We start from the raw sequence: 13,089 nt of genomic DNA on the forward strand, positions 1-13,089 counted from the left end.
GAACACCAATGAATGGTTTGGCCAAGTCAGGAATTGTAGTCTCAAATAAAGAAATGAGTAGAACTCTTCACAGGAATGGACTGCAGGGTTGCAGATGAAGAAAAAGTCCAGTTTTAGAGACACCTTGAAGCCAGACTGAAGTATGCTCAGGAAACCTGGAGAAAGATGCTAGAAGTGTGTTCTTAGATTAGATGACAAACAACTAGCTCTTTGAAGGAAGAAGGGAAAGGCGTGCTTCCCAAAGACCCCCCGTCCCACAGTAAAACACAATGATAGGAGTATTATCAGTGTATCTAGGTGGAAGGAATCGAGAAGAAACAAGGATATGTCCAAACTGAGCCTGCATCATCACTTTATCTTGATACATGACAATGGTCCAGAACATACATTGGTATTCATAACGTACCACCTCCAGAAGACCAAAGTGAATAAAAAAAACAAACATCTGTGGGATGAACTGAAGACCCAGGTCAATGGCAGAAGCCTATAAAACTGGAGGCCTTGTGAAAAAAACAAAAATGGACTGGGATTGCTCAAGAGATGTGTGTCAAAAGACTTTAGGCACTTATCCAACAAAAAAGGGTACAATTTGAAGCTAATAATTTTGAACCTGGTAGTTTTTGATTGTGGGGAAAAATTTTTTTTTCATTTGTTTGCAAAACTTTTAATATGTCAATAAAAACTAGGATGTCTGGAAAAGCTGTGTTAAAAATTCTATGCTCTGTTTTGGGAAAGATAACCATGTACCTGTGGTGGCATTGATGGAGATATAGCTAGCAGAGAATCCTTCTGTGTTTAAACTTGAGTCAGACACAAATAGCAGGGTCAGCTGGTTGTCAGTACTCGTGATGGATGGAGGCACTGAGCGACCACAGTACCTGCACATACAAAATGCAACATGTAGACAAATTTATACTTGTACCTTGTACCAGCATGTACAAAACAATCCAAACCTTTACAAACCTAATTGCTTTGTAACTTAAATGTAGTTTGCATCATTCTACAAATCAGAATGAGCAGGATAAAAAAAAGTATTTTAAAGTAACAAGCCTCTTTTAAAGCTGTAAAGTAAAAATACCAAAACAAAACAGCATTGTTATAGTAGCTGGATAATCAACACATCCATAACAATGCATGGAGTGACAAATCATACAAAGCATCCTTTGAAATTAAAGTTCATAACAAATTATTATTCTTCTTCTGGAAGAAGACATCCTCATTTTGATTTTTGTGGCATTGTGTTACTGAAAACATGAGGCCTTTACTGAAAAAGAAAGAAATATATATTCATCAAAAATCTTGTTTTACTTTCCTTTTATACAAAGATTTCCTTGAATTCTCCTCCTTCTCTTCTACAAAGGGTAATTTGTTGAGAACAAAATGATTTAAGGGTCGAATTGTCACAGTCCTGGTTTGGTGACCCAGCGGTTTACCTTTTTCTGTGTTTTTGTCATTTTGTATTATTATTTGTGTTTTGGTCCTCTGTGTTAGTCTAGAGTTATTCTACTGGTGGTTCGATTTAGATTTGTTTATTGGATTTCCCCCATGTCTTTGCCCTCTGTGTCTCCCTTTCTGTGTTTGTGCTTATGCATGTACGTGTGCCTCGTTTCACTCCGTCATGTTTATCTGTTTCCCCAGCCCATCACGTCTGCCCTCTTTCTCTCTCTCCCTCATGTTCCCTCACTCCCTCTAGTCTGCCACTCCTCCACTCCCACTTCCTGTTTTAATGTGAAAGTCATGTGCCCGTGTTCGGTGTGTCTAGTTAATTTGTGTCAGCTATGTTTCCCTGTGTGTCTCTCTGTGTGTTCAGTTTATCATTTAACAGTATAGTTTTGTATCGTTTTGCTATTCAGCAATAAAGCTGTTCCTTTGAGTTTGAGTCCGCGATTGGGTCCTTTCCTGCCTGACATGCATTTAGAATAACACTAAAGCACAAAAGGTTGAGATTGTTTTGGGAAGTAATTTTCCCACTGACACAAGCCTCTCAGTATTTTATATACATTTTTTTTCTTCATTATACTCAGTCAACCCATACTGGTGAGACTGTCCCACCATGCAACTTTCCCAGACCTTTGTTGCTAAAATGATTTTTCCCCCAAAAAAACTTTTTATTCACATTTTACATAGCATCCCAACTTATGGTACCCCTTTTTGTGACTTTTTATTTGTCTCTATGTAAAACAAAGAATGAATCAGGCTTACTTCTTTAAATTAACTGTGAAGCTAACAATTTAGCTTAGTTGGGATGACTTCCAAGACCAATACCAACTTTTGCGAGTTCTCAAGTTAGTTGAATATGCTTGACAAGATGACCTTTTAACATTTTTAATAATTTTATTCCTCTTCTGTATAAATATGCAACTGTGTGAATCATACAATCATCATAATTATCATTATAAAATCAACATGCACACTTGTGTACAAATGTTGATGCAAAGTGGTTGTTGAGTGCATATATGTGCAGTTGTGTGTGCATGGTGTCCATGTGTACCTTCCAATCTTGTTTCCGGTTTGCACTGTGCCGTTGTCGTAGACCTCCAGATAATCAAAGTTACAATTAGCATGGTACTCTAAGTTGAATGACTCAAATGTCAGCCGAATCAGGTTGCCTGGGCTAACATTGATGTACCAGGTGCAATTGGCACCATGGGGGTAGCTGCTGGGATGACCAGGGCTTGTAATGGTGCCAGAAGGACTGGTCAAGGTGTCACCACAGCCTGGAATATGAAAAAAAAAACAAATTAGAGATCAACAGACTTTTGAGCTTGAGCTTTCAAAGCTTAAAGACAGGTCTGAAACAATTGGAACTTAATGTCATGTAAAAATAAAAAATAAAAGCAGGTTTAAAAAGAGCAGGTGTGCTGCTGTGCCTTCTTTAAAGGTTTAAAGGTTTCTGCTAGCTGTTACTAAATATCAGACTGTATTTACATACATATGCTGGACAAGTCAGTTTATCAGTTATCTTAAATTGGTTAACAGCAGTTTCAAATACACACTCGGTTATAATAAATTCATGAGCTTACATTACAATTAATAAAATCTTATCTTATTTACAGTGAATGAACTTGATTACAAAATTTCCACATTTCTGTCAGTATCTGTGTTTACTCACAGTCAATTCTTGTGGGGTTTTTGAGGGGGGGGGTTTTCAAAAAGGAAAGAAATATCATCCAGACAAACAATATACATTTTTTTAAGCAAAAAAACAAACAATACATTTTAAGAAAGATCAATTTAAAAACTGAGAAAAAACTAATCCTACAAAAGCCAAGAGATGAAAACCTGCTTAGCAAATTGCCATCATATCTGGTGATCTGCAAAATATTTGTCACTTATATTTGTCACTTATAAGAGTACTCAATGAGAAACATTGATACTTCTCTCACCCTCTATGGCAGAGTCATAGGCTGCTTCAAAGCCGTGGTTGCTGACAGAAGAGTCAGTGGTGAATTTGATGTACATAGATCGCTGAGTAGACTGAAGCCTGGGGGGAATCTCAGCACCACAAAATGTCCCCAGCAGAGGAGAGCTTGACGTGGCTCCATCCCTGACCTAGAAACAGGACAAAGCATGTGCTCATATAACTGATCCACTGCCACGAGTTCAAGTATGAATAACGCACAAGCACTGTTACATTTATAGGTGAAATATAAAAGCATTACTGCATCAGTGCCACCAGAGAGAACTACTCACATATATCCAAAATAACAAAACAAAACAAAACAAAAACCCACCCACAAAACATAAAATTATTCAAAGCAATTTATGGTACTGAGCTTTACACATGTGATAGCTGTAACCAGATGTGAATTTTTAACATTTAAGTTAAATACAGCTGTTTTGGAACTTAAAACTTGAGAAAGGAAATTAAGGTAAGATGGTGTAATGGAGTAGGCAGTCTCAGCAGACCACAAAGTATTGATGTATGGAGTTAGATGTGGTCACTCACTAATCCTTAACCCATATCTGAAATCATTTAAACAAAAAAAAACCCCACCTACACCTGGAGAATGGAGAACGACACCCCACATGGGCCCCCAGAGGAATGGCCCACTCCCAGCTTAGGTCTTCACCCTTCCACTAACTTCCCCAATGTGCTGCCCCTCCACCCGCTTAAACATGTCCCTCACACTAAACCAAGTGAGGTGTGAATTCAGGAGGCAACAGGTCCTGATGTATTGTAAGAACCTGAGGGACAAGCTCCAGTACACAGGTGGACCGTCATCTCACCATGACACAAGAACTGATGTGAAAATCGTCATGCAACACCCACAACAAAAGTGACGCGGTGAGCATAGAAACAGCCTAAGAGGTCATCCCTATTAAGCCTAGATTATATTCCATTCCAGGTATTTAACAGTTAATCATTAATCACATTAATCACACCTTCAAATCCATAAATCAGAATTTGAAGCAGGATTTCCTCATAATTATTGCAATTATTGAAATGTTCATCTGTTCATATTTTTGTTTTGTGAATGAATGAAAATGTTTCTTGTGGTTTCCTCTGGATATGTTTTATTTGATGTAAAATAATATCAGTAATGTTACTCATTTATCACTTTTTATTGTCTGCAACATTTTCATTTCCTTAATGTTTTTATCACAGTGAAATAATATAAATAACCATAATAATAAAAAAGAAGAAGAACAATAGGAAGATAAAGAAGAAGAGGACAAATAATGAGGCTATTATTCTATTTTATTTGAGATTGTTGTGTGTCGTACTCAGAGTACTGTTAAAATATCTAACTGTGAGAACTAATATAAAATTAATTTACCTCAACATAATCATATCGACAGGAGCCTCCCTCAACGTCAAATGACAGGAAGTCAAGGGTGACCACATAACCCTCTGGCTGGTTAATCACCCATTCACAGACCTTATTATGGGGATATGCATTGGGGTGGTAGGGAGAGTGAAACTGCCCACTCCCAGATAAAGTACCTCCACAAGCTGGAGAGAGGGAGAGGTAATGTTTAGTCAGTGGCAAGTGGAGTTAACGTTGGAACGTAAATATACATAATTACACACACAAATATTTGATTGAGCAAGTCTGCATAAAATCTATGCTTTAAAAAAAACTTCAAAAAAATGATTTTCATGTCACTGTAAAATATTTTCTGTTAACTAATGGGACAACAAGGAAAGTAAATTAGTATTATCCCTGCAGCTTTAATTCTAACTGCCAACTAAGAGAAATGTAAGTGAATATTCTTAAACAAAAATAGCATAAAATGTCATCAAATATAAAACATATCACACTACAAATCTCACCAACAGTATAGACAGCCCTAAATCCAGCTCGACTGACTGAGCTGTCAGACTTGAAGCGAATCCACAGGACGTTTGAGGATGAGAGAACAGGAGCTGGCGGGGTGTTTCCACAGTACTTCCCTATTAGAGGATCAGTCTCTGTTCTCCCATCACGGACCTGAAAAAAAAGGAGGTGGAACAAGAGGACAGAAGCTGGAATGTTAATCTGATAACAACTCTCTGTCGAGCAATGGTGTTGTGAGAGAGTATTTACCCCACCCTGATGTCTTATCTGTTGTGTATTTTTCACATTTACATGTTTCAGCAAGAAGTGCAGTCAAGCTTTTGCAGTAACTGGCAATTGCACAGTGCAAACTGCTGAATCCAGCTTCCACTTTGGATTCAGGAGACAGACACTATCTCTACTTTTAAGATTAGGCTTCAAACTTTCCTTTTTGCTAAAGCATGTAGTTAGGGCTGGACCAGGTGACCCTGAATCCCCCCTTGGTTATGATGCAATAGGTGAAGACTGCCGGGGGCTTCCCATGACACACATCACTCACTATGTGTTAATAGACCTCTCTGCAGTGAATCATAGTTGTTATTAATCTCTGTCTCTCTTGCACAGCATGTCTCTTATCCTGCCTTCTTTCTTTCACCCCAACCGTTAGCGGGAGATGGCCCCGCCCCTCCCTGAGCCTGGTTCTGCCAGAGGTTTCTTCCTGTTAAAAGGGAGTTTTTCCTGTTTTTTGTTTTTTTGTTTTTTTTTTATCTTCATACAGGTGATCAAGGTGTTTTGTTTGTTTTTCTTTTTTTTCCTCCCCCTTTTCTCACCATCTCTTCTCCCCTCTATTTTTCTTTCTCTCCCTCTCTTTCTTTCATTCTTTCTACCTGTCCTATCCCCCAATAATGTCTGTCCCGTCTGTAACAACCAAAAATCAAATCAAATAAATACAATATAATCAAATGGACCAATATGGCAAGGCCATGATGATTCACTTGGTAAAGTAAATCCGCTTGGCATCTTTCTTGGCCTTCAGACAACAATTCTGATGGTTAAAGATCCAAACAGGACAGGCAACACAAAAAAGGGGAGTTTTTCCTTCCCACTGTCGCCAAAGTGCTTTCTCATAGGGGGTCCTCTGATTGTTGGGTTTTTCTCTGTATGTATTATTGAAGGGTGTACCTTACAATATAAAGCGCCTTGAGGCGACTGTTGTTGTGATTTGGTGCTGTATAAATAAAACTGAATTGAACTGAATTTAAATAAATAATTTGAAGTTCATATGGACCAGTACAGAGACCATGTATGTGCAGATTTACTTGTAAATAAAAGTCGGATTATTAGTAAGCTCCCAGGCTAATCGTGGCTATCAATCCATCCATCCATCCATCCATCCATCTTCATCCGCTTTGTCCGTGGCCGGGTCGCGGGGGCAGCAGCCTAAGCAAAGAGGCCCAGACCTCCCTCTCCCCAGCCACCTCCTCCAGCTTATCCGGGGGAATACCAAGGCGTTCCCAGGCCAGCCGAGAGATATAATCTCTCCAGCGTGTCCTGGGTCTGCCCCGGGGCCTCCTCCCGGTGGGACATGCCTGGAACACCTCACCCAGGAGGCGCCCAGGGGGCATCCTTGTCAGATGCCCGAACCACCTCAGCTGGCTCCTTTCGATGTGGAGCAGCAGCTGCTCTACTCTGAGCCCCTCCTGGATGGCTGAACTTCTCACCCTATCTCTAAGGGAGAGGCCAGCCACCCTTCGGAGGAAGCTCATTTCTGCCGCTTGTATCCGCGATCTCGTTCTTTCGGTCACTACCCACAGCTCGTGGCCATAGGTGAGGGTAGGGACGTAGATCGACCGGTAAATTGAGAGCTTCGCTTTTACACTCAGCTCCCTCTTCACCACGACGGACCGGTGCAGCGTCCGCATTACTGCAGCTGCAGCCCCAATCCGTCTGTCGATCTCCGGCTCCCTTCTCCCATCACTCGCGAACAAGAACCCGAGATACTTGAACTCCTACACTTGTGGCAGGAACTCATCCCCGACCCGGAGTGGGCACTCCACCCTTTTCCGGCTGAGAACCATGGCCTCAGATTTGGAGGTGCTGATCCTCATTCCTGCTGCTTCACACTCGGCTGCGAACCATTCCAGTGCGAGCTGGAGGCCTTCACCCGATGAAGCCAACAGAACCACATCATCTGCAAAAATCAGAGATGAGATTCTGAGGCCACCAAAGCGAAAGCCCTCCGCCACTTGGCTGCGCCTAGAAATCCTGTCCATAAAAATTATGAACAGAACCGGAGACAAAGGGCAGCCCTGGCGAAGCCCATCACCCACCGGGAACGAGTCCGACTTATTGCCGGCAATGCGAACCAAGCTCTTGCAACGGTTGTATAGGGATCGAATGGCCCGTAGCAATGGGCCAGACACCCCATATTCCCGCAACACCTCCCACAGGACACCCCGAGGGACACGGTCGAATGCCTTCTCCAAGTCCACAAAACACATGTAGACTGGTTGGGCAAACTCCCATGCACCCTCAAGTATCCTGGAGAGGATAAAGAGCTGGTCCAGTGTTCCGCGACCAGGACGAAAACCGCATTGTTCCTCCTGTATCCGAGGTTCGACTAACGGACGAACTCTCCTTTCCATCACCCTGGCATAGACTTTCCCAGGGAGGCTGAGGAGTGTGATCCCCCTGTAGTTGGAACACACCCTCCGGTCCCCTTTCTTAAAGATGGGGACCACCACCCCGGTCTGCCAGTCCACAGGTACTGCCCCTGATCTCCACGCAACATTGCAGAGGCGTGTCAACCAGGACAGCCCTACAATGTCCAGAGCCTTCAGGAACTCGGGGCGGACCTCATCAACACCAGGGGCTCTGCCACCAAGGAGTTGTTTAACTGCCTCAGTGACCTCGCCCCCGGAAATTGGCGGGTCATTCCCCTCATCCCCAGACTCTGCTTCCTCCTCGGAAGACGTGTCAGTGGGATTAAGGAGGTCCTCGAAGTATTCCTTCCACCGCCTGACAATTTTCTCAGTCGACGTCAGCAGCGCTCCGCCAGCACTATACACAGTGCAGGTAGAGCACCGCTTTCCCCTCCTGAGACGTCTGACGGTTTGCCAGAATCTCTTCGAGGCAGTCCGAAAGTCTTTTTCCATGGCCTCTCCGAACTCCTCCCACACCCGAGTTTTTGCTTCAGCCACTGCCCGAGCTGCATTCCGCTTGGCCTGTCGATACCTGTCGGCTGCCTCCGGAGTCCCACAGGCTAACCAAGCCCGATAGGACTCCTTCTTCAGCCTGGTGGCTCCCTTCACCTCTGGTGTCCACCATTTGGTTCGGGGATTACCACCACGGCAGGCACCCACCACCTTGCGGCCGCAGCTCAATGCAGCAGCTTCGGCAATGGAGACTCTGAACATGGTCCATTCGGACTCAATGTCCCCAGTCTCCCTCGGAATGCTGTCGAAGCTCTGCCGGAGGTGTGCGTTGAAGATCTCGCGGACTGGGGCCTCTGCTAGACATTCCCAGCACACCCTCACTACGCGTTTAGGTGCACCAGGTCTGTCCAGCGTCCTCCCCCGCCACCTGATCCAACTCACCACCAGGTGGTGATCAGTTGACAGCTCAGCCCCTCTCTTTACCCGAGTGTCCAGAACATATGGTCGCAGGTCTGCTGATACGATTACAAAATCGATCATCGACCTACGGCCTAGAGCGTCCTGGTGCCACGTGCACTTATGGACACTCTTATGTTCGAACAGGGTGTTCGTTATGGCCAAACTGTGGTTAGCACAGAAGTCCAATAACAGAGCACCGCTCGGGTTCAGATCAGGGAGGCCGTTCCTCCCAATCACGCCCCTCCAGGTCTCGCTGTCGTTACCCACGTGAGCATTGAAGTCTCCCAGCAGGACAACAGAGTCTCCAGGTGGAGCACCCTCCAGCACCCCCCCCCAGGGACTCTAAGAAGGCTGGGTACTCTGAACTGCCACTCGGCGCATAAGCGCAGATGACAGTCAGGACCCGTTCCCCGACCCTAAGGCGCAGGGAACAAACCCTCTCGTCCACCGGGAAAAACCCCAACGTACCGGCAGCAAGCCGAGGGGATATTAGGATACCCACCCCAGCCCGCCGCCTCTCACCAGGGGCAACTCCAGACTGAGACAGAGTCCAGCCCCTCTCCAGGAGACTGGTTCCAGAGCCCAAGCCATGTGTAGAGGTGAGCCCGACTATATCTAGCCGGTACCTCTCAACCTCACGCACTAACTCAGGCTCCTTCCCCACCAGAGAGGTGACATTCCATGTCCCTATTGCCAGTCTTGGCAGCCGGGGGTCAGTCCGCCAGGGCCTCCGCTCCTGGCCGCCACCCGGCACACAATGCACCCGACCCCTATGGCGCCTCCTGCGGGTGGTGGGCCTGCGGGAGGATGGGCCCATGTCTCCTCTTCGGGCTGTGCCCGGCCGGACCCCATGGACTAAGGCCCGGCCACCAGACGCTCGCCCTCGGGCACCCTCCCCGGGCCTGGCTCCAGGGCGGGGCCCCGGTAACCCTATCCCGGGCAGGGTAAACTGTTCCCTCGGTGTCCTTTTCATAAGGGTCTTGGCTATCAATCATTTTCTCAAAATGGTGTCTAAAAAAATCACTGCATTTGTTAAGTATGGTGAGATTTCTTTCCACATATAAAATTCTGAAAAAAGGAGGGACAAAATATTTGTCTGGGAGACATAAATAGGTCTTACCTCCACGTAGTCAAAAGCACAGCCACTGTGACTCTCAAGATCCATGTGAGTGAAGTTGAGGGCCACCTGCCCACCTTCTGGCAACCTGATCAAATAGATACACTGGCGGTTGTGGTTATAGTTGTTGGGCCAGTTGGGGGAAATAATGACGCCCTCACTGTCAGTGAATGTTCCACCGCAACCAGGGTCGCCTAAGAAAAAACACGCACAAAGAGTTAGAAGCACAACACAATTCACAAAGCAGGATATTGACACTGCTAGGAATAATCAAACCAAGCATCCAAGGATTGCATTGCACAGATAATACTGTTAATAAATATGACAATGATAACAATGACAACTGACAATTACAGCATTTATCCAAACTCTGTACAAATTGTAGGCACACAAAAATGCAAAAACATTGAATATTTTTTTTAGGATATACAAAACAAAGTGTTAGGAAAATCACCCTTATTGTTTTTTTCTCAAACAGGTCCAGATCACATAAAAGATGGCATCCTTAACTGTACGCAAGTGCAATATGAAACTAAGGGGGCCAAAAAACCCATGGGAGTAATGCGTCTCAAATCCCCTAAAAAGTACAACTGTAAGGATGTTTCTCAGTCCAGAACTGTTCCCTCTACACTAAAATATTTCATTTCATTTTAAGTTCCATTATTTTTCCACTTTTAGCTACAACTTAGCTTAACATGAAACAAATAATTTTGACCAAATATAATAAAAAAAAATGGATCAGAACTACAGCATGAAGGACACGAGATGGCAGCAGGAGAGCATACATCACAACTTCACCAACTTCCAAGGTGCATGGAGAGGATGAAAGAATTCACAATGCAGGAACTCCAGCAACACTTAAGGAAAGATGAACAACTTTAGTAATTGATCAACGCGTTTCGGCTTGTGGCTTCATGACCCTGATGAAGGCCACAAGCTGTAGCATCATGGGCAGTGTAGTCCGTGTTGCACGTTATGGGTCTGTGAGCGCGAGGAGGGAGAGAGAAAAAGGGGAGTGGAAAGGTAGGAGTTGTCATCGAGGAAAAACGGGAGCTGGAAGCATGTAAATATAATAATAACCACTTCAGCCAAGCTATTAAGACTCGACTGTACACCGTGTTCGTGTTTTCCTCCGAAAACAATAAGCTCCGTTGGAGCAGCCTTTCAACGCCTCTCTCTGTCTCTCGCAAGCAAAGTTGACCCAGACAACAAAGTAAAGCTATTTTTCGGCTACGAGCCGACAGGGACCCCGCCGTATTAGTCAGAGGTCCCTTTACTACAGTTCGGAGTCGCGGACCTTCAGTAATAGTAATAAATCACACAGCAATAGTACATTCACGTTGTTGTAAACAGCGTGATAATATATTAAGTAATCCAAAGTATTCAGAATACGTTACTGTCATTGAGTAACGTAACGGAATACGTTACAGAATACATTTTGGGGCATGTATTCTGTATTCTGTAATGGAATACATTTTAAAAGTAACCTTCCCAACACTGCATATTTACAGTTTCTTCAAGATCTTAGGGACAAACATCAGGCTACAATTTACTGTTTCTCTGTTTACATAAGCTAAATGAAAAGCATTTAATACAAACAACTATATATCTGTCTTACAGTCACGGTCAAAATTACCGGCACCCCTGGAATTTTTCCAGAAAATGTACCATTTCTCCCAGAGAATTGTTAAAATTACAAATGCTTTGGTATACACGTGATTATTTCCTTTATGTGTAGTGGATCAACACAAAAAAAAGAAGAAAAAGCCAAAGTTGACAAATCAACATTCGATTGCATGCCCTTTGGAAAAGATAACTGCAATCAATCGCTTTCTATAACCATCAACGAGCTGGTTACGCCCCTCAGCTGGAATTTTCGACCACTCTTCTTTTGCAAACTGCTCAAGGTTTCTGAGATTTGAAGGGCGCCTTCTCCCAACAACAATTTTGAGATCTCTCCATTAGTGTTCAGTCATATTTAGATCCAGACTCATTACTGGCCACTTTAGAACTCCCCACCGCTTTGTCTTCTACCATTTCTGGGTGCTTTTAGAGGTGTATTTGGGGTCATTGTCCTGCTGGAAGACCCGTGACCTAACATTTGTAATTGTAACAATCTTGTAACAATATTGTAACAAAGAAATGGTGCATTTTCTGGAAAAATTCCAGTGGTGCCGATAATTTTGGCCATGACTGTATACACTTAACCAAGCAAAACTCAGTATGACTGGTTTCTTACTTGGTGATGTTGTGTATGTAATGTGGAAACCTCGGTCAGAGACAGAGAAGTCAGAGTGGAAGTGAATCCATGCTGCTGGGCCAGTGGTCTGTATGGGGGGTGGAGATGCAGTACTACAGTACTTTCCTAAAACTGGATCTTCAGATAGAAGGCCATCCCGAATCTAAAGCATTTGGTGACACAAAACAATAGAGGAAAAACTGTAAGGATGAAAAACATAGTAGTAGTTTCAGCCAATGCACTTACCTCCTAAAATAGCAAACTGTAGCAAACACGAGTAAGACGGAATAATTTCATTGTTTTCATTTCAGCAGTATGGCTGCATTTAACCCCGCTTTACAGAGTACATAGGTATGTGTCAGGTCTGAGTGAGATAAAGTGGTCAAAAAGAGGACTGTCCCCGCAAACATCGACACACAACACAAAAACATGCTTTCAAAGTGAAGTGGGTAATGTGCCATTTCTTACCTCTAGAAAGTCAAAGTTGCAGTTAGGATGATGTTCAAGACTTAGAGTCCCGAATGCAAAGGTAATGAGAAGGCCGGGGTCCACTGTTACTGTCCAGTAGCAGTCCCGACTAGGTGGGTAGTTTCCAGGATAACCAGGTGAATTAATGTTGCCATAGGGGGCAGTTAGTTCCTCTCCACACACTGAGATTAGAAATGGATTTAAATAAATCAAAATTATTCATACAACTGTTGTTTTCTATTAACTTAACAGGAAAACATTGTTCATTTGCACACAATGTGCATATGAGTCATAAAATGTAAGTATGATCAAATAAACAAAACACAAGCTCCCATGCCTAACTCAGTAATAGAAACCAAGATCTCTCAAAATTATAAATGAGACATTACT

At 43.6% G+C, this 13,089-nt stretch overlaps 1 protein-coding gene across 1 annotated transcript in view; it reads right to left on the bottom strand.

Moving 5' to 3' along the window:
* Window positions 1–13,089, bottom strand: part of cubn (cubilin (intrinsic factor-cobalamin receptor)) — an 82,829-nt gene that overhangs the window by 56,902 nt on the left and 12,838 nt on the right. The window contains exons 15-22 of the mRNA XM_086305418.1: window positions 12,700–12,881; window positions 12,232–12,394; window positions 9,996–10,186; window positions 5,279–5,435; window positions 4,782–4,957; window positions 3,387–3,552; window positions 2,492–2,717; window positions 748–878 (exon numbers count right to left, since the gene is read on the bottom strand). Of these exons, the coding sequence (XP_086161544.1) occupies window positions 748–878; window positions 2,492–2,717; window positions 3,387–3,552; window positions 4,782–4,957; window positions 5,279–5,435; window positions 9,996–10,186; window positions 12,232–12,394; window positions 12,700–12,881 (1,392 nt within the window). The remainder of the gene's footprint in view (window positions 1–747; window positions 879–2,491; window positions 2,718–3,386; window positions 3,553–4,781; window positions 4,958–5,278; window positions 5,436–9,995; window positions 10,187–12,231; window positions 12,395–12,699; window positions 12,882–13,089) is intronic.

The sequence above is a fragment of the Aulonocara sp. 'chitande type north' Nkhata Bay genome, linkage group LG9 (assembly GCF_057382095.1).
Source record: "Aulonocara sp. 'chitande type north' Nkhata Bay isolate Kocher_YH1m ecotype deep benthic linkage group LG9, A_spYH_male_GT1.1, whole genome shotgun sequence".
Classification (NCBI taxonomy): Eukaryota; Metazoa; Chordata; class Actinopteri; order Cichliformes; family Cichlidae; genus Aulonocara; species Aulonocara sp. 'chitande type north' Nkhata Bay.